At 43.7% G+C, this 20,675-nt stretch overlaps 1 protein-coding gene across 8 annotated transcripts in view; it reads right to left on the bottom strand.

Annotated features, from left to right (window-relative positions):
* Window positions 1-1,015: 1,015 nt before the first annotated feature.
* The window catches only part of nhsl1b (NHS-like 1b), a 357,374-nt gene continuing 337,714 nt past the window's right edge, over window positions 1,016-20,675 (bottom strand). For all 8 annotated transcript variants that reach the window (XM_061986925.1, XM_061986926.1, XM_061986927.1 and 5 more), the window contains 2 exons: window positions 20,475-20,595; window positions 1,016-2,016 (listed from right to left, as the gene is read on the bottom strand). In XM_061986925.1, coding sequence (XP_061842909.1) covers window positions 1,362-2,016; window positions 20,475-20,595 — 776 coding nt within the window. In that variant the 3' untranslated portion in view covers window positions 1,016-1,361. The remainder of the gene's footprint in view (window positions 2,017-20,474; window positions 20,596-20,675) is intronic.

Below are 20,675 nucleotides of genomic sequence, written 5' to 3'. Positions count from 1 at the left end.
ATCACTGCACGTAAGCAGCTAAGCCCGTGACCTTCCATCCCTCAGGCTGTACTGCATCAACAAGCGACATCGGTGTGTAAAGGATATCACCACATGGGCTCAGGAACACTTCAGAAACCCACTGTCAGTAACTACGGTTGGTCGCTACATCTGTAAGTGCAAGTTAAAACTCTCCTATGCAAGGCGAAAACCGTTTATCAACAACACCCAGAAACGTTGTCGGCTTCTCTGGGCCTGAGCTCATCTAAGATGGACTGATACAAAGCGGAAAAGTGTCCTGCGGTCTGACGAGTCCACATTTTCAAATTGTTTTTGGAGACTGCGAACGTCGAAAGAGGAAAAGAACCATCCGGATTGTTCTAGGCAGCATGTGTGATGGTATGGGGGTGTATTAGTGCCCAAGACATGGGTAACTTAACACATCTGTGAAGGCGCCATTAATGCTGAAAGGTACATACAGGTTTTGGAGCAACATATGTTGCCATCCAAGCAAACGTTACCATGGACGCCCCTGCTTATTTTCAGCAAGGCAATGCTCAAGCCACGTGTTACATCAACGTGGCTTCATAGTAAAAGAGTGCGGGTACTTTCCTGGCCCGCCTGCAGTCCAGACTTGTCTCTTATTGAAAATGTGTGGCGCATTATGAAGCAACAACGGAGACTGTTGAACAACTTAAGCTGTACATCAAGCAAGAATGGGGAAAAAATTCCACCTGAGAAGCTTCAAAAATGTGTCTCCTCAGTTCCCAAACCTTTACTGAGTGTTGTTAAAAGGAAAGGCCATGTAACACAGTGGTGAACACGCCCTTTTCCCAACTACTTTGGCACGTGTTGAACATCAAATATGTTGTCTTTGTAGCATATTCAACTGAATATGGGTTGAAAATGATTTGCAAATCATTGTATTCCGTTTATATTTACATCCAACACAATTTCCCAACTCATATGGAAACGGGGTTTGAAGTAGAAGACTAAACGCAATGTAAGCAAATAGATTCATAAAACAGGCAAAATGTGACTTAAAACATTCCTTTTCTATTTATTTACATACACAACAAATATAAAAACTGTATTCGGATAAACTTTGAAGGTCATTAAAGAAGCGGCTCGGGCAAACTCTCGTGTGGCGTTCAAGTCCCGCTTTTTAAAGTTGCGCTGTTTTGGCTCTTTGGTAACCACGGCGACCGCTGGGAGACGAGCAGGTGGGTGAAACAAAGACATTGGAGGTGGAACATTTACAGCTGATGGATGATTGACAGTTGTGACAGGAATGGAAAGTAATAAAAAAAATCAGGAAGTCCTTGCCTGAAGGGGGCGGGGTCTGCTGCTGACTCCGCCTCCTGGTAACCTGATTGCTTCGTTCATGGCCGCCCTGATAAAGTGCCGTTGGAGGCTTTGAGGCTCTCCGCCGCCTCGCCGCACTCGCCCTCCGCCAGCTCGCCCTCGCGCTCGCAGATGACCGTCATGGGGCTGCTGAGGATGCGACAGCGGGCGTTGTACTTGCTGCTGGCGGCCGAGGGCGGCGTGCGCGAGCGTCCGTACTTGCCGCCGCCCGTCGGGAAGGCGGAGGGCGGCGGCGAATAGAGAGGCGGGGCCTCGTAGCGGTGCCACTCCTCCGCCGCCCTCTGGCTGCGGCCGGGGGAGGCGCAGGGGCTCCGTGGCGAGGACGGGGAGTCCAACGCCGACTCGGAGCGTGAGCGCTGTGAGCGCTGTGAGCGTGGGTCCGTGGAGCGCAGCATCTCGGCGGCGGACATGCGGAAGCTGGACTCTGAGCGGCTGCCCTTCTTGAGGAGGAGAGCCTTGAAGGTGTCGCTGCTGGTGGTGGACCTGCGCAGGTGGCGCTGGATGGAGCTGGTCTGGATGGAGCTGGTCTGGATGGAGCTGGTCTGGATGGAGCTGGTCTGGCGACACACCACGGACACGTTGGTGGGCGCCATCGGGGGGGGCGAACTCTGACCTCCCACAGGACTCTTCTCCTCCTCAGACTCCTTGCGACCCAGGACCTTCCGCTTGGACCTGCACATCAGAGTGTGGACACATGAGAGTGTGGACATGAGTGTGGACACATGAGAGTGGACACATGAGAGTGTGGACACATGAGAGTGTGGACACATTAGAGTGGACATATGAGAGTGGACACATGAGAGTGGACACATGAGAGTGGACACATGAGTGTGGACGTGAGAGTGGACATGAGTGTGGACATGAGTGTGGACGTGAGAGTGGACACATGAGAGTGTGGACACATGAGAGTGGACACATGAGTGTGGACGTGAGAGTGGACATGAGTGTGGGAATGAGAGTGGACACATGAGTGTGGACACATGATAGTGGACATGAGTGTGGAGATGAGTGTGGACATGAGAGTGGACACATGAGTGTGGACATGAGAATAGATATGAGAGTGGACACATGAGAGTGGACATGAGTGTGGACACATGAGTGTGGACATGAGAGTGGACACATGAGAGTGGACACATGAGAGTGGACATGAGTGTGGACACATGAGAGTGGACACATGAGAGTGGACATGAGCGTGCACATGAGTGTGGACACATGAGAGTGGACATGAGTGTGGACACATGAGAGTGGACACATGAGTGTGGACGTGAGAGTGGACACATGAGAGTGTGAACACATGAGAGTGGGCACATGAGTGTGGACGTGAGTGGACACATGAGTGTGGACGTGAGAGTGGACACATGAGAGAGTGGACATGAGAGTGGACACATGAGAGTGTGGACACATGAGAGTGGACACATGAGTGTGGACGTGAGAGTGGACACATGAGTGTGGACATGAGTGTGGACATGAAGGAGGACATGAGTGTGGACGTGAGAGTGGACACATGAGAGTGTGAACACATGAGAGTGGGCACATGAGTGTGGACGTGAGAGTGGACACATGAGAGTGTGAACACATGAGAGTGGGCACATGAGTGTGGACGTGAGAGTGGACACATGAGAGTGTGAACACATGAGAGTGGGCACATGAGTGTGGACGTGAGAGTGGACACATGAGAGTGTGAACACATGAGAGTGGGCACATGAGTGTGGACGTGAGTGGACACATGAGTGTGGACGTGAGAGTGGACACATGAGAGAGTGGACATGAGAGTGGACACATGAGAGTGTGGACACATGAGAGTGGACACATGAGAGTGGACACATGAGAGTGGACACATGAGTGTAGACATGAGTGTGGACATGAAGGAGGACATGAGTGTGAACATGAGTGTGGACATGAGTGTGGACGTGAGAGTGGACACATGAGAGTGTGAACACATGAGCGTGGACACATGAGTGTGGACGTGAGAGTGGACACATGAGAGTGGACACATGAGAGTGGACATGAGAGTGGACACATGAGAGTGGACACATGAGTGTGGACATGAGTGTGGACACATGAGTGTGGACACATGAGAGTGTGGACATGAGAGTGGACACATGAGTGTGGACATGAGTGTGGACACATGAGAGAGTGGACACATGAGTGTAGACATGAGTGTGGACACATGAGTGTGGACATGAGAGTGGACACATGAGTGTAGACATGAGTGTGGACACATGAGTGTGGACATGAGAGTGGACACATGAGTGTGGACACATGAGTGTGGACACATGAGTGTGGACATGAGTGTGGACATGAGAGTGGACATGAGAGTGTGGACATGAGAGTGTGGACATGAGTGTGGACATGAGAGTGGACACATGAGTGTGGACATGAGAGTGGACACATGAGTGTGGACATGAGAGTGGACATGAGAGTGGACACATGAGTGTGGACATGAGAGTGGACATGAGTGTGGACATGAGAGTGGACACATGAGTGTGGACACATGAGTGTGGACATGAGAGTGGACATGAGAGTGGACACATGAGTGTGGACATGAGAGTGGACATGAGAGTGGACACATGAGTGTGGACATGAGAGTGGACATGAGTGTGGACATAAGTGTGGACATGAGAGTGGACACATGAGTGTGGACATGAGTGTTAACATGAGTGTGGACATGAGAGTGGACATGAGAGTGGACACATGAGTGTGGACATGAGAGTGGACATGAAAGTGGACATAAGTGTGGACATGAGAGTGGACACATGAGAGTGGACATGAGAGTGGACATGAGAGTGGACACATGAGTGTGGACATGAGAGTGGACATGAGAGTGGACACATGAGTGTGGACATGAGTGTTAACATGAGTGTGGGCATGAGAGTGGACATGATAGTGGACACATGAGTGTGGACATGAGTGTGGACATGATAGTGGACATGAGAGTGGACACATGAGTGTGGACATGAGAGTGGACACATGAGTGTGGACATGAGAGTGGACACATGAGTGTGGACATGAGTGTGGACATGAGAGTGGACATGAGAGTGGACACATGAGTGTGGGCATGAGTGTGGACATGATAGTGGACATGAGAGTGGACACATGAGTGTGGACATGAGAGTGGACACATGAGTGTGGACATGAGAGTGGACATGAGAGTGGACACATGAGTGTGGACATGAGAGTGGACACATGAGTGTGGACATGAGAGTGGACACATGAGTGTGGACATGAGAGTGGACATGAGAGTGGACATGAGTGTGAACATGAGAGTGGACATGAGAGTGGACACATGAGTGTGGACATGAGAGTGGACATGAGTGTGGACATGAGAGTAGACACATGAGTGTGGACACATGAGAGTGGATACATGAGAGTGGACACATGAGTGTGGACACATGATAGTGGACATGAGTGTGGACATGAGTGTGGACATGAGAGTGGACATGAGAGTGGACACATGAGAGTGGACACATGAGTGTGGACATGAAAGTAGACACATGAGTGTGGACACATGAGAGTGGACACATGAGAGTGGACACATGAGTGTGGACACATGATAGTGGACATGAGTGTGGACATGAGTGTGGACATGAGAGTGGACATGAGAGTGGACACATGAGAGTGGACATGAGAGTGGACATGAGAGTGGATGGATGGACCGTATCTCTTACGTGTGACTGCCATCATATTGCAGTCTGCACGTATCTCTTATGTGTGGCTGCCATCTACTGGCCACACTTATCATTTCACCATGTACCAAATCAAATAGCTTCGAGGTCGGCAAGCACGACCAGAATGATTGCGTACATTAGCTGCACCGGGCTATAAGGTGCACTGTCGACTTCTGAGAAAATGAAAGGATTTTAAGTGCACTTTATAGTACGAAAACCAGATTAGTTTGCTTGGTTACTATGCTGCCACCTGCTGGACTGGAGACAATGAACTCAGTTTCTGGAAGGTAGCGGTGGCTCGGGTGGAGGTCTGCGGTTTATTTATTAAGCGAGTGATTTTGTTGTTTGTGTGCTGGCAGCTTTTCCCCAAAAAAGATTACGCTGCAATCACTTTGGCCAACATGCGCCTCAAATCTTTGGCCCAAATGTGCCATATGCCCGCTTTTGGGGCGCAACACTAAATAAACACTCTGCACAAACTGCAATCTAAGTAAGATGAAATATCTCAAATAAGGGTGAAATTTGATTACTTTCTGTCTGATAAGATAAGATTTTATGTTGGAGTGTTTTACTTGTTTTGCTCCTAAATGATGTCAGTAAGATATTACAGCTTGTTGCTGAGATTTGATGACCTATATTGAGTAAAACATGCTTGAAACTAGAATATCAAGTGTTGCAAAGCTGAGTCATCAACACTCACAAGTATAAAACTGTCATGTCTGTGTTGATCATGTTTTTGTTTGGCCATGTGCTGTTTGTTTTTTTGGACACTTTCTTAGTTCCTGGTTGTTCACTCCCATTAGTTTTCACCTGTCATGTCACGCACCTGTTTCACGTTTTGAGTCACGCACCTGTTCTTAATCATGTCTGTGTTATTCAAGCTTTTCATTTTCTGTTGGTCAGCCTGGCGACGTCACATTTATGCTCTGCACACTTTATGATCACGCTTCTTCATGTCATGTTCACAGTTCCATGCCAAGTACGTTTTTGTTTCTTGTTCATAGTTTTCCGCCTTTGTGCGCGCCTTTTGTTTTCGTAGCCATGTTGTTTTACCTCCGCCGTGAGCGCCTTTTGTTTATACCTTTTTTGAGCCTTTTGAGTTTAAATATTAAACATGTACTCACACTCACGTCTTGCCCGCGCCAATTTTCCGTTGCCTTCCGGAAAAAACAAACCCCAAGGACCAAGTCTTGACAAAAACTACTTTTTTAAAGTCATCATTTCTTACTTAAAGCATGAAAAAAAATAATGACGCAGAGCGCATATCATTATGTCAAGATAATGGCACTAGCATTTACTTATTTAAGAATATTTTTCAACATATTTACCAAAAAGGTCTATTTTTTTTTTTCTACCAAGAAAAGTGCACTTGTTATTAGTGAGAATATACTTATTTTATGGTATTTTTGGGTTCATTGAGGTTAGCTAATTTTTGCTTGTTTTGGAAAGTCTTGACAAGCCAAATTTTCTTGTTCTATTGGCAGATAATTTTGCTTAGTTCAAATAAAATACCCCTCATTTTTGTTTGTTTTTTTCTTGTTTTTGAGCACTGACTTTTTGCAATGAAGTTAAAGGGATAAAGTAACAAGTGCACTGCAAAAACTGCAATCTAAGTAAGATGAAATATGTCAAATAAGGGTGATATTTGCTTATTTTCTGTCTGATAAGATAATTCTTCTCACTAAGCAGATTTTATGTTGGAATGTTTTACTTGTTTTAAGTGTTTTGCTCCTAAATGATGTCAGTAAGATATTACAGCTTGTTGCTGAGATTTGATGACCTATATTGAGTAAAACATGCTTGAAACTAGAATATCAAGTGTTGCAAAGCTGCGTCATCAACACTCACAAGTATAAAACTGTCATGTCTGTGTTGATCATGTTTTTGTTTGGCCATGTGCTGTTTGTTTTTTTGGACACTTTCTTAGTTCCTGGTTGTTCACTCCCTTGTTTTGTTTCCATAGCAACCCATTCGTTTTCACCTGTCATGTCACGCACCTGTTTCACGTTTTGAGTCACGCACCTGTTCTTAATCATGTCTGTGTTATTCAAGCTTTTCATTTTCTGTTGGTCAGCCTGGCGACGTCACATTTATGCCCTGCACACTTTATGATCACGCTTCTTCATGTCATGTTCACAGTTCCATGCCAAGTACGTTTTTGTTTCTTGTTCATAGTTTTCCGCCTTTGCGCGCGCCTTTTGTTTTCGTAGCCATGTTGTTTTACCTCCGCCGTGAGCGCCTTTTGTTTATACCTTTTTTGAGCCTTTTGAGTTTAAATATTAAACATGTACTCACACTCACGTCTTGCCCGCGCCAATTTTCCGTTGCCTTCCGGAAAAAACAAACCCCAAGGACCAAGTCTTGACAAAAACTACTTTTTTACAGTCATCATTTCTTACTTCAAGCATGAAAAAAAAATCATGATGCCGAGCGCATATCATTATGTCAAGATAATGGCACTAGCATTTACTTATTTAAGAATATTTTTCAACATATTTACCAAAAAGGTCTATTTTTTTTTTTTCTACCAAGAAAAGTGCACTTGTTATTAGTGAGAATATACTTATTTTATGGTATTTTTGGGTTCATTGAGGTTAGCTATGTATGTTACTCATTAGTTACTCAGTACTTGAGTAGTTTTTTCACAACATACTTTTTACTTTTACTCAAGTAAATATTTGGGTGACTACTCCTTACTTTTACTTGAGTAATAAATCTCTAAAGTAACAGTACTCTTACTTGAGTACAAATTCTGGCTACTCTACCCACCTCTGATTGGCAGATATTATATATAATATCATTTTGCTTAGTTCAAGTAAAATATTCCAAATGTTGTAATTCTTTGTTTGAACACTGACTTTTTGCAGTTTGCATGTTTTTTTAAAAAAAAAATATTTTTTTATCGTTGCTGTCATGTGATCAGATTTGACTGTGAAATGAATGAAAACGTGTGGAAATATGGCCCGAGTGCTTTTAATCAGGGAAAAAACATTCATCCCCCTCTAAGCGGCGGCCTGCGAGCATAAAGCTGCAAGGAGCGTACACGGGATTAGCGCTCGTAGTGAATCAGCCTTATTAATGTCAGAGGGTCCTGTTGCTAATCCCCAAGCCGGCATGTCAACATGGCCCACTAATTACGGGGGGGGGGGGGGGACGGTAAAAAGATATGTGTTAAAAAAGAAGATCACTACTAATTATTATTCCTAACTAATCTTCACATTACGCCTCCAAACAGAGTCCCACATGATGTCTGGTGGGGGGGGGGGGGGGATGGGGGAACAACTACAAGATGTGCTTGTGACCTACATTCAACCTCGTTACGTAAGCACTCCTTCACACACCAGCACCTGAATCTTGCAGAGTCGTTAGCTGGGGGGGGGGGGGGGGGGGTGTTCTTTCATGTATGGTAATCAACAGAAAGATATCGTCCTAACCCAAGGACTTCAAAGCGGCGAGATGACAGGATCTGCCCAATTTCCAGACGACCTCTTTTTGAAATATTTTACGAACTCTTTTTGAACTATTTAACGAACTCTTTTTGAACTGACCTTTTTCTGTGAATTGTTTACGACCTTTTCTGTGAACTTTTTGCCACCTTTGTCCTTTGGAAACAGTGGTGGCCATGTGGTCGGGGAGCATACTTGCCAACCTTGAGACCTCTGATTTCGGGAGGTGGGGGTGGGGGGTGAGGTGGGGGGCGTGGTCGGGGTGGGGCGGGGGCGTGGTTGGGGGCGGGGCTAAGAGGGGAGGAGTATATTTACAGCTAGAATTCACCAAGTCAAGTATTTCTTATATATATATATATATATATATATATATATATATATATATATATATATATATATATATATATATATATATATAAGAAGCGCATATGCCAAATTTTCAAAGAGAACGGCCTACGGATCACGATTGAAGCCAACAAGCAAACCGTCAACTTCCTTGACGTCACTTTCAACCTGAGAAATAACAGCTACCAACCATTCACGAAACCCAACACAACACTCCAATACGTGCACCATGACAGCAACCACCCACCCACCACCACGAAAAGAATACCTACCGGAATCAATAAAAGGCTATCGATGCTGTCATCTAGCAAAGCTGAATTTGACCAAGCAACCCCCCCGTACCAAAAAGCCCTTGATGAAAGCGGATACAATTTCACCCTCACCTATGAACCCACGCCAGGAAACCAGCCAAAAAAGAACAGAAAACGAAACGACATCATCTGGTACAACCCCCCATACAGCAAAAACGTCTCAACGAACATTGGACACAAATTCCTCAATCTGATTGACAAACACTTTCCCAAAGACAACACCCTAAGAAAAGTATTCAACAAGAACAACATTAAATTGAGCTACAGCTGCATGAACAATAACAATATACGACAAATCATCTCAAACCACAACAAAACAATTGCAAATGAGCCGTCGGCCCCCGGACAGAGCGACTCCAAAACCAACAAAGGATGTAACTGTCGAAAGAAACCTGATTGCCCTCTCAACGGGGGGTGCTTACAAACATCAGTTGTCTACCAATCTAAGGTAATACGCAAGGACATTAACACATCCGACACATATGTAGGATTAACCGAGGGAGAATTCAAAACCAGATGGAACAATCACAAGGCTTCTTTCAGGAACAAAAACCTGCGGAATACCACAGAACTCAGCAAACACATTTGGGACCTCAAAGACAATAATGTTGAATATTCAATAACATGGCAAATTCTTGCATCCAGCACACCTTACAATAGTGGTAATAAAAGATGCAACCTATGCTTGAAAGAGAAACTGTTTATTATTTACCGTCCAGACCTGTCATCCCTCAACAAGCGCAGCGAAATTGTAACAACATGCCGCCATAGACGGAAACACCTCCTAGGTAACACATGAGCCAATCACCACGCCCCTAGGCCAGCCTGTACCCACCCACTCTGTGCCCTATATAAACCATGGTATGCGAATGCTCCCATTAAAATCTCCTGATGATTGAGGGTACCCCCCCTCATGAAACAGGCCTGTAGAGATGAAATAGTCTTGTGATTTTTTTTCCCACACATACATATATATATATATATATATATATATATATATATATATATATATATATATATATATATATATATATATATATATATATATATATATATATATATATATATGTCATGTCTGTGTAATCATGTTTTGTTCTAAGTCATGTTTTGTTTAGTTTCTGGCTTTTCACTCCCTTGTCTTGTTTGCATGATTACCCATTAGTTTCACCTGTTCCACGTTTGGACTCATTGTGCACTCTTGTTTGTCACCATAGCAACCATTAGTTTTCACCTGTCACGTCACGCACCTGTTTCACGTTTTGAGTCACGCACCTGCTTTCACTAATCATGTCCATAGTATTTAAGTTCATTCATTCTCTGTTGTTCGTCCTGACGACCTCAACACATTTATGCTCTGTTCATGCCTGATACTTCTTTTCATGTCAATTCCTCAAGCAACGACTTTTGTCCAAGCCAAGTAAGTTTTTGTTCCATATTTATAGTCTTTTTGGTTTCATAGTTTGTTCTCCGCCATTGTGCGTGTTTTTTTGTTTGTACTTTTTTGCGATAGTCTTTTGGTTTCGTAGTTTATTCTCCGCCACTGTGCGCGCTTTCATTTATTCCTTTTTTTGATAATAATAAATCATGTACCTTCATTCCCGTCTCGCACGAGCCAACTTTCCGTTGCATCCTGGAAAAGCACACACCCCGGACCAAGTCTTGACAATATATATATATATATATATATATATATATATATATATATATATATATATATATATATATATATATATATATATATATATATATATAATAAAATAAATACTTGAATTTCAGTGTTCATTTATTTACACATATACACACACATAACACTCATCTACTCATTGTTGAGTTAAGGGTTGAATTGTCCATCCTTGTTCTATTCCCTGTCACTATTTTTCCAACCATGCTGAACACCCTTTCGCAGGTACCCAGAAAGGTTTCGAGTACCACCAAAAAAACTGAATCTCTGAAGACAGTATAAAAATCTGTGTTAAAGGTGTACAAATACTGTTTGTATAATAAGCATGTTATTTTTTTTTTTACAAATGAGGGTTAAGAGTTCAGTACTAAAAAAAAAGAAGAAAAGAATGTGGCTTAAGTACAGTTTTTTAATTGAGCTGCTGCATTTTTTGGTTGGGTTGTTTATTTATTTTGAGTAACTTCTATACATTTCTAAAAGGGGAGGAATGTAATAGAGTGATCTATGTTTGTCTGTTGCCATCTCCTGGTGAATGTTGGCTATAGCGTACTGGGGTTACTTTTTGGTTGGCCAACGATTTACGTGGTGTTGCGCACCTGACGTCACTCAGGTCCGCATGGAGCTGGAGGGGGCGTGGCTTCCAGCTCCGCCTGAATTTCGGGAGATTTTCGGGAGAAAATTTGATATTGTAATGGTAAACAACATAAATATACTGTCCTAACCCAAGGACTTCAAAGCGGCGAGATGACAGGATCTGCCCAATTTCCAGACGACCTCTTTTTGAAATATTTTACGAACTCTTTTTGAACTATTTAACGAACTCTTTTTGAACTGACCTTTTTCTGTGAACTTTTTGCGACCTTTGTCCTTTGGAAACAGTGGTGGCCATGTGGTCCAAAATAAAAACAGGAGGCATGCAATCTTTTGGCAGAGCGTGCTGAGATGCTGTGCAAGGGAAACCGTGTAAAGGCGACTTCTCCTCAATATATTGAGTCCAAAATTGAATTCTGTCTCTGTTTGATTCTTTGCCTCTTGTCTTGTTTAATAGATGTCATCAGTGTTTGAACCTGGTATAATTGCCATGTACGGACATCTTGCACTTCATATACAGTAGAATCTTCATTTACAAACCACAAACCGTGCAAAAATATGCTTTGGTACACCAAACGTGTCAGTGTACGACCGTTTCATCCAGCCATTTTGTGCCCGGCAGCACAAGTCATTGTGGGCAGTAGAGATGCGCGGTTTGCGGACACAACCGCGGAGTCCGCGGATTATCCGCGGATCGGGCGGATGAAATTTAAAAAAATAAGATTTTATCCGCTCGCGGGTCGGGTCGGGTGGATTAATTAGATATTTTTTATTATTTTTATTTTTTTATTTTTTTTTTGCGGGTGGCAGTTAAACCAATTCGGAAATATATATACATAGTTAAATGTTGTTACCCACATACGAAAAACGAGCAGGCACCTGCAGCATATGCCACAACAGAAGAAGAAAAAAGAAAAGAGATGGACACTTTTACGGAGCGGAGAAGGGACGCCTCGCCGGGGTCCGGGACCGAGGCCCCTTCCCCCGAGAGGGCCCCACCGGGAGCCGTAGCTGAGGCGATCCGCGAGAAGGGCCCGACGCACGTCCAGGGTCACTACCGCGCCCACCGCACCGACACCCCGCCTCGTCCGCCTTCGCCGCGGCCGGCATCACGCGCAGCAGGTAAGCAGCTTACCTGCCCGCCACCCCCGTGGCCGGGGGCTCGTAACAGGGGTCACTCCGCGCGCTCCGCCCGCGCAGCTTACCTGCCCGCCACCCCTGTTGCCGGGGGCGCGTAACAGGGTCACTCCGCGCGCAGTGCGCTCACGAAAGGGGTGGGGCTCACCCTGGTTGATATAGACAGCAGGACGGTGGCCATGGAAGTCGGAACCCGCTAAGGAGTGTGTAACAACCCACCTGCCGAATCAACTAGCCCTGAAAATGGATGGCGCTGGAGCGTCGGGCCCATATACCCGGCCGTCGCCGGCAGCGAGACGCGCTTGGAGGTGCGCTCAGCGCGGCTCCCATATGATTGCGCACTGGTGTGCGTCTGGGTCGTGACAGCGTGGCACGCGAAAGTCTGTGCTGCATTGGATCAGTCTCCTTTCTTTAACAGGCAAAAGCTTTATAACCTCAGTGAGGTTATAAAGCTTGCGCACCAAACACGAAGCAAGGCCATGGTGCAGGAGAACAAAGGACTTCTTTCATTTAAGGTTTGTGATAAACCATCAAACTCATTCGTTAAAAGGACTCTATAGTAATATAAAGCGAATTTTTCTGGACATTATCATGCAAGAAAAGTTTATTTTTGGGACCGCGATCACCGCGTAATGATTTTTAAAGGTTGCATTACAAACATTTAACTGTCCCATGTGATCAGCCAGTGCGATTGGAAATCCATGCTCAATTATTGCCTCCGTAAATAAAATTTCGGCATTTATCACATCCAAAGAATCTGTTTGGGCGACGAAAAACGTTGAAAGTTTTCCACTTGTATCGCTAGCAACGGCATTAGACTTGTGTTTTTTTGTCCCAACGTGGTCTTTTACATCGCTAATTCCTCCGTGTCCGATCGAAAAATCTTGTCTGCACAAGGTGCAATTCGCGTAGTTTTCACCCTTTTTTTTTTTTTTAATTAATGAAAAACCCGGAATAGGTTGATGAAAACCGTACGAATTACGGGAAAACCGGAGTAGTTGGCAGGCTCACTAATGCCTTGCATCATCTATATTAGATCGGGCGGATGGCGGGCGGGTGCAGTTCTGATCAAACGTTACATCGGGTGGATGGCGGATGGTTGACGACTTTCTGACGCGGTTGCGGATGAAATAAATTGCCTATCCGCGCATCTCTAGTGGGCAGGCTCCTCAGTGCTTTTTTTTTTTTTTTTTTTTTTTTTAATTCCCTTTTTCTAATTTTTCAAGCTGCATACGAGTCCAAAACGAAGCCACGGACAAGCGATGTGTGGTTAGAAACATTCAGGAAGGATCTACAGCGTTGTCGACACCGCCTCTCCTCAGCTGAAGATTACCGTATTTTCCGGACTATAAGGCGCACTTAAAATCCACTTTGGTATGGGGAACATATTCACCATTAATTAGTTGCTTATTAAAGTAACAAATACTTAATTTAGAGTTATTTGGACACTAGGGGAACATATAAGGGTTGAGGGTTACTAATAAGCAATAATTCTGAGGTTATTGAGGGAAGACTCTTAGTTAATGGCTTACTGCTTGTATAATAATAATGCTGATTATTAATCTGGGAGGGCATTAAATGCTGTGCTGTTAGAATAATTGTTTGTAAGTTATCACAAAAAACTTTGTGTTGAAATGAGTTCCAGGCAAAAAGACAACAGCTGTCTTTGAAACCTACCAAGAGTAAGGCTCGTAAAACTCTACTGTGTAGTGTGGGGGGGGGGGGTGAAAGTGTTCCTGTGTTCTTTCATGTATTTGTTACGGCTCAGGCTCCTGCCAACGCCGCTCATCCGTCTGTGCGCACCTCGGGACACGCCCACGGGTGCGCACATCCAGGGACGCGCCGCGCCCGTCCCCGCCCTGCAGCAGCCACCAGCTGCATTCACTCACCGGCAATCTACACTCCTGGGTCTGATGAGGGCAGGCTCAATAAAGGACCAGTGGACCCAAGGATCGGCGCGGGAACTTAGCTTTCTCATGGTGTACCGTAAGCAACAAGCTTTATGCTATATTCGTGTTTCCTCTCCGTGCCTTGATTTGCCCCTTGTCTTCTCCCGTGTCCCCGCAGTACCCTCCGTCGCCTGGAAAGCGAGCTGTGCGTCTCATTTTCCCCTGGATCTCCCTCTGGACTCTGACTGCTTCCTTTGTTCCTCGACCTCTTGCTCGCCCCTGGATTCCGACGCCTCTCTCTCGCCCCGGATAACCTGCCTGCCCCATGGACTTCCTCGTATCTCGTTCAACACGTTGGTAACACTCACTTCAGTTAACTACACACATAGTCTTACACCACACACTGTTGTATTCTAGTTCACACTCCATTTCCTTAGTTCAGTAGTGTTTGTTATTATTATTATATATATATATATATATATATTGAATTATTATATATATATATATATATATATATATATATATATATATATATATATATATATATATATATATATATATATATATATATATATATATATATTAAATAATTGTATATACTGCCCCCTGGTGTCTGTTTGCCGTCACCTCTCTCAGTAAACACAACAGTATTGTAATCAACAGAAATATATTGTCCTAACCCAAGGACTTCAAAGCGGTGAGATGACAGGATCTGCCCAATTTCCAGACCACCTCTTTTTGAAATATTTTACGAACTCTTTTTGAACTATTTAACGAACTCTTTTTGAACTGACCTTTCAGCTGAAGATGACCGTATTTTCCGGACTATAAGGCGCACTTAAAATCCACTTTGGTATGGGGAACATATTCACCATTAATTAGTTGCTTATTAAAGCAACAAAGACTTAATTTAGAGTTATTTGGACACTCGGGGAACATATAAGGGTTACTAATAAGCAATAATTCTGAGGTTATTGAGGGAAGACTCTTAGTTAATGGCTTACTGCTTGTATAATAAGGCCATGCAGAATAAGGCATTAATAAGTACTTAATAATGACTAATTAAGAGCCAATATGTTACTAATTTGCATGTTAATAAGCAACTAATTAATGGTGAATATGTGTTCCCCATACTAAAGTGTTACCCCTTTTTTATCCTCAAAACTCGACAGAGTGTACGGAATAATTCTGGTTTTGCTTACCGACCTCGAAGCAATTTTATTTGGTACATGGTGTAATGATAAGTGTGACCAGTAGATGGCAGTCACACATAAGAGATACGTGTAGACTGCAATATGACTCAAGTAAACAACACAGAAATGTTATATGTTTTTTCGAAAATATAGAACATTACTCACGGCGCTCAAAAATCTATGAAAATGTTTTAGTAGGACTTTGGTAAGCTATGAAGCCACACCACTTGATGGATTGTACTGTGCTTCGACATACCAGTATTATTATGGTGTGTGTATAAGGTAAGACATATTATCTGGCGTTTTCTTTCGCAATATTATGCAAAAGCAACTCTTCTTGCCTTCTGGTACCTGCTGATCTGTATTTGGGATCTGCATAAATCCTGAAAAATTGCGTGCCTTTGTAGTCATTTGACGCCGTAGTAGATAAACTTATTTTTCTTTATCTTCTTGTTATGTGACATTCATCCTTCTAATATAAAGTAGTGTAAAGTTCTTACTTATATCTGTCAGTAAACTCGCCATGAAAGCGCTAAAACATACCGGTGTAGTGACTTTACATTATTCACCCAAGGAACTTTAGACGGATGGCTTTTCACGGGACACATTTCCGGTGTTGTTGTTGTTTCCGGATGAGGAGATGCTGCTCCGTTATTGATTGAAGTAAAGTCTAAATGTCATTAAAACAGTTAGCGCCATCTTTTGACACTTCTTCCACTCCCGTCCTTGCACGCTACACCGCTACAACAAAGATGACGTCTCCCCGTGTATGAAAAAAGATAAAAAATGTGCGCCCTATGGACCGGAAAATACGATAATCGACAAGGTAAAGTGGATTTTATTTTTTTATTCCTAAGAGTTATGTGATTTTAAAGTGTGAGTGCACCACAGGGCTAGTGACAGTGTGTGCGTGTCGGCAGGGTTCAAATGAGGACAGTTCAGCTTGTTGTTGTTGTTGTTGACTTTGTTATTAGAAAAAGTTGATCCATGGCCTCCCTGTTATGTTTGTTTGATATACAGTACTACATAGAGATTTACAAACTGGACTTTTTTATCTAGGCTGCAATCCATTACGTCATGTTGTTATGCTTCAAAATATGAACTTTTCTATTCACGAACCCTGTTCAGGAACAAATTACGGGGTAGCGGGGGGTGTATATTGTAGCATCCCGGAAGAGTTAGTGTTGCAAGGGGTTTCTGGGTATTTGTTCTGTTGTGTTTATGTTTTGTTACGGTGCGGATGTTCTCCCGAAATGTGTTTGTCATTCTTGTTTGGTGTGGGTTCACCGTGTGGCGCATATTTGTAACAGTGTTACAGTTGCTTGTACGGCCACCCTCAGTGTGACCTGTATGGCTGTTGACCAAGTATGCGTTTGCATTCACTTGTGAGTGTGTCAAAAGCCATAGATATTATGTGACTGGTGCTCTGTACTTTTACCTACGTCCGTGTACACAGCGGCGTTTTAAAAAGTAATAAATGTTACTTTTTAAAACCGATACTGATCATTTTGAAACCGATACCGATATTACATTTTAAAGCATTTATCGGCCGATAATATCGGTAGTCTGATATTATCGGATGTCCCTAATAATGAACATACTAGACAACTTGTCTTTTAGTAGTAAGTAAACAAACAAAGACTCCTAATTAGTCTGCAGTAACATATTGTGTCATTTATACACCTATTATTTTGTACACATTATGAGGGACAAACTGTAAAAAATGAATTATTAATCCACTTGTTCATTTACTGTTAATATCTGCTTATTTTCTCTTTTAACATGTTCTATCTACACTTCTGTTAAAATGTAATAATCACTTATTCTTCTCTTCTTTGATACTTTACATTAGTTTTGGATGATACCACACATTTAGGTATCGATCCGATACCAAGTAGTTACAGGATCATACATTGGTCATATTCAAAGTCCTCATGTGTCCAGGGACGTATTTTATAAACATAATTAAAAAATGTTATGATGCCAAAAAATATCGATGTAATCATAGTAGTATCGACTAGATACGCTCTTGTACTTGGTATCATTACAGTGGATGTTAGGTGTAGATCCACCCATGGCGTTTGTTTACATTTTGACTAGAGATGTCCGATAATGGCGTTTTTGCCGATATCCGATATTCGGATATTGTCCAACTCTTAATTACCGATTCTGATATCAAGCGATAGCGATATATAGAGTGGTGGAATGAACACATTATTATGCCTCATTTTGTTGTGATGCCCCGCTGGATGCATTAAACAATGTAACATGGTAAATCAAAATCAAATCAAAATAAATCATATTTATTTATTTATTATTGAAGTCACAAAGTGCATTATTTTTTTTTTAACATGCCTCAAAACAGCAGCTTGGAATTTGGGACATGCTCTCCCTGAGAGAGCATGAGGAGGTTGAGGTGGGCGGGGTTGGGGGGGGGGTGTATATTGTAGCGTCCCGGAAGAGTTAGTGCTGCAAGGGGCTTCTGGGTATTTGTTCTGTTGTGTTACGGTGCGGATGTTCTCCCCAAATGTGTTTGTCATTCTTGTTTGGTGTGGGTTCACAGTGTGGCGCATATTTGTAACAGTGTTAAAGTTGCTTATACGGCCACCCTCAGTGTGACCTGTATGGCTGTTGACCAAGTATGCCTTGCATTCACTTGTGTGTGTGAAAAACAGTGCCTTTAAGGTTTATTGGCGCTCTGTACTTCTCCCTACGTCCGTGTACACAGCGGCCTTTTAAAAAGTCATACGTTTTACTTTTTGAAACCGATACCGATAATTCCCGATATTACATTTTAAAGCATTTATCGGACATCTCTAATTTTGACGCCGGTGAGCTACGCTGTGTAGTGAAGCATACTTGTAAGAAACTTACTTTATTTGTCGCCATGGAGGCAAGGTTTAGTGATTTAGAAGTAGCTAAAACACTGTGGATGGACGTTAGCCGCGAGCTATCTAGCCATGTCTTAAAGCACCTCTTCCTGAGGGTGTTTCAGTGTTATAACTTCACCTTTATCGGTAGTTTTTAAGCCAAAATGCGTCCGTTCTCCCTTTTCTGTCTACACACCGCGTCTGCTTGTAAGTGCTCTGTGTGTGCGCGCTGCCGAACATGCTCCTCTGACACGACGTGACGACGACGGAAGGGGCGGGGGGACTTTTTAGAAGCGGTATAGTACCGAATATGATTCATTAGAACCGAGGTACTACACTAGTACCAGGTATTCCGTACAACCAACATGTCGTTAAATTATGAAACATAATTCCTTATTTTTTCGAGCCGTTGTGCCTCTTCTGACGGTTCTCCCCAAACATCCAAACAAAAACTACCGTATTTTCCGCACTATAAGGCGCACCTAAAAACCACAAATTTTCTCAAAAGCTGACAGTGCGCCTTATAACCCGGTGCGCTTTATATATGGATTAATATTAAGATTCATTTTCATAAAGTTTCGGTCTCGTAACTACGGTAAACAGCCGCCATCTTTTTTCCCGGTAAAACAGGAAGCGCTTCTTCTTCTACGCAAGCAACCGCCAAGGTAAGCACCCGCCCCCATAGAACAGGAAGCGCTTCTTCTTCTACTGTAAGCAACCACCCGCCCGCGTAGAAGAAGAAAAAGCGCGCGGATATTACCGTACGTTTCATTTCCTTTGTGTGTTTACATCTGTAAAGACCACAAAATGGCTCCTACTAAGCGACAGGGATCCGGTTCATGATAAGACGCAATCTCTCCATCCGCACACGGATTACTATTTCACAGCAACTGATATTCCTGTGAACCGCACTGTGGATACAACGGGAGCACGTACGGTGAATATTCGCACCACAGGGAATGAGAAGTCATCCTTCACTGTGGTTCTAGCTTGCCATGCTAATGGCCAGAAACTTCCACCCAAGGTGATATTCAAAAGGAAGACCTTGCCAAAAGAGACCTTTCCAGCCGGCGTCATCATAAAAGCTAACTCGAAGGGATGGATGAAGAAAAGATGAGTGAGTGGTTAAGGTAAGTTTAAGTTTAAGTCCATGTTGATATACGATTCCATGCGCGCCCACATCACGCTGGTTTTAATATATTATTAAAGTTTGACTGACCTATTTGACTGTTTTTTTGACATTCCTTTAGCGCAGTTAGATGCGGCTTACAACACGGGGCGGCTTATAGGTGGACAAAGTTTTGAAATATGCCGTTCATTGAAGGCGCGGCTTATAACCCAGGGCGCCTTATGGTGCGGAAAATACGGTACTCATCCCGTCCTGTCAGACAACATAGAAAAATCTCCCATGATTTAAACGTGCCACGACAGAAAATAAAAATGAAATTAATTCCCTGCGCTCAGTGGAAAGAAGTCCAAATTGCGATGGCACGTGAGCATAAGAAATTAATGCGTGTCTCTCTCCCCCCCGCCCCCCCAGCACTTTGAACAGCAATGTATGACGAGAGAGAGAGAGGGAAAGAGAGAGAATGAGCCCGAGCTGCTGTCTCTCTAGTGGCCTCTAACCCAGATCAGGCCCAACAGGGGTCCACTTGCTTAAAAAATGAATGAGGTCTTTTTTTTGTTGTTGTTGTTGGTTACCGCGCGTCTGAGAATGATCCTGAACGCTCGCTTCTACGTGAAGAGATGCCATCTACAAGATGCTAGCCGTGACAGTGTCGGTGTAAGTTATGACCACCACGAGGAGGCGGGGGGGAGGACACGGAATGAATGATAGCCGAGCTTCAGTAAGAAAGAGCCCACTAAACAAAGTGTTTACCCTCGGACATTGGCGAGAGTCATGCAAAAATGAGACGTCAAAATGATACCGTGATAATGATGCCGTGGGGGGGTAGAAAACAGGAGTTCGGAAACACGGGACAACACTTGCGATCGGTACCTGTGGATTACGGCAAAGAGGTCCTCCGTGGTCCGGGTCGGCGTGGGAGTCGGGGTCACCATGGTCTCCGCCGGCGTCCCGTTGGGAGATGACTCGGCTGTGTTGGAGTCAAACACGTCACCTGCGAGAGGCACACACACCTGCCAGTTACATTTCGGCGTGTGTGTGTGTGTGTGTGTCACCGACACCTGCCTGCCACTG

The sequence above is a fragment of the Nerophis lumbriciformis genome, linkage group LG26, assembly GCF_033978685.3.
Source record: "Nerophis lumbriciformis linkage group LG26, RoL_Nlum_v2.1, whole genome shotgun sequence".
Taxonomy (NCBI): domain Eukaryota; kingdom Metazoa; phylum Chordata; class Actinopteri; order Syngnathiformes; family Syngnathidae; genus Nerophis; species Nerophis lumbriciformis.
The sequence above is the reverse complement of the archived record's forward strand: the minus strand, read 5'-3'. Positions and strand labels throughout refer to the sequence as shown.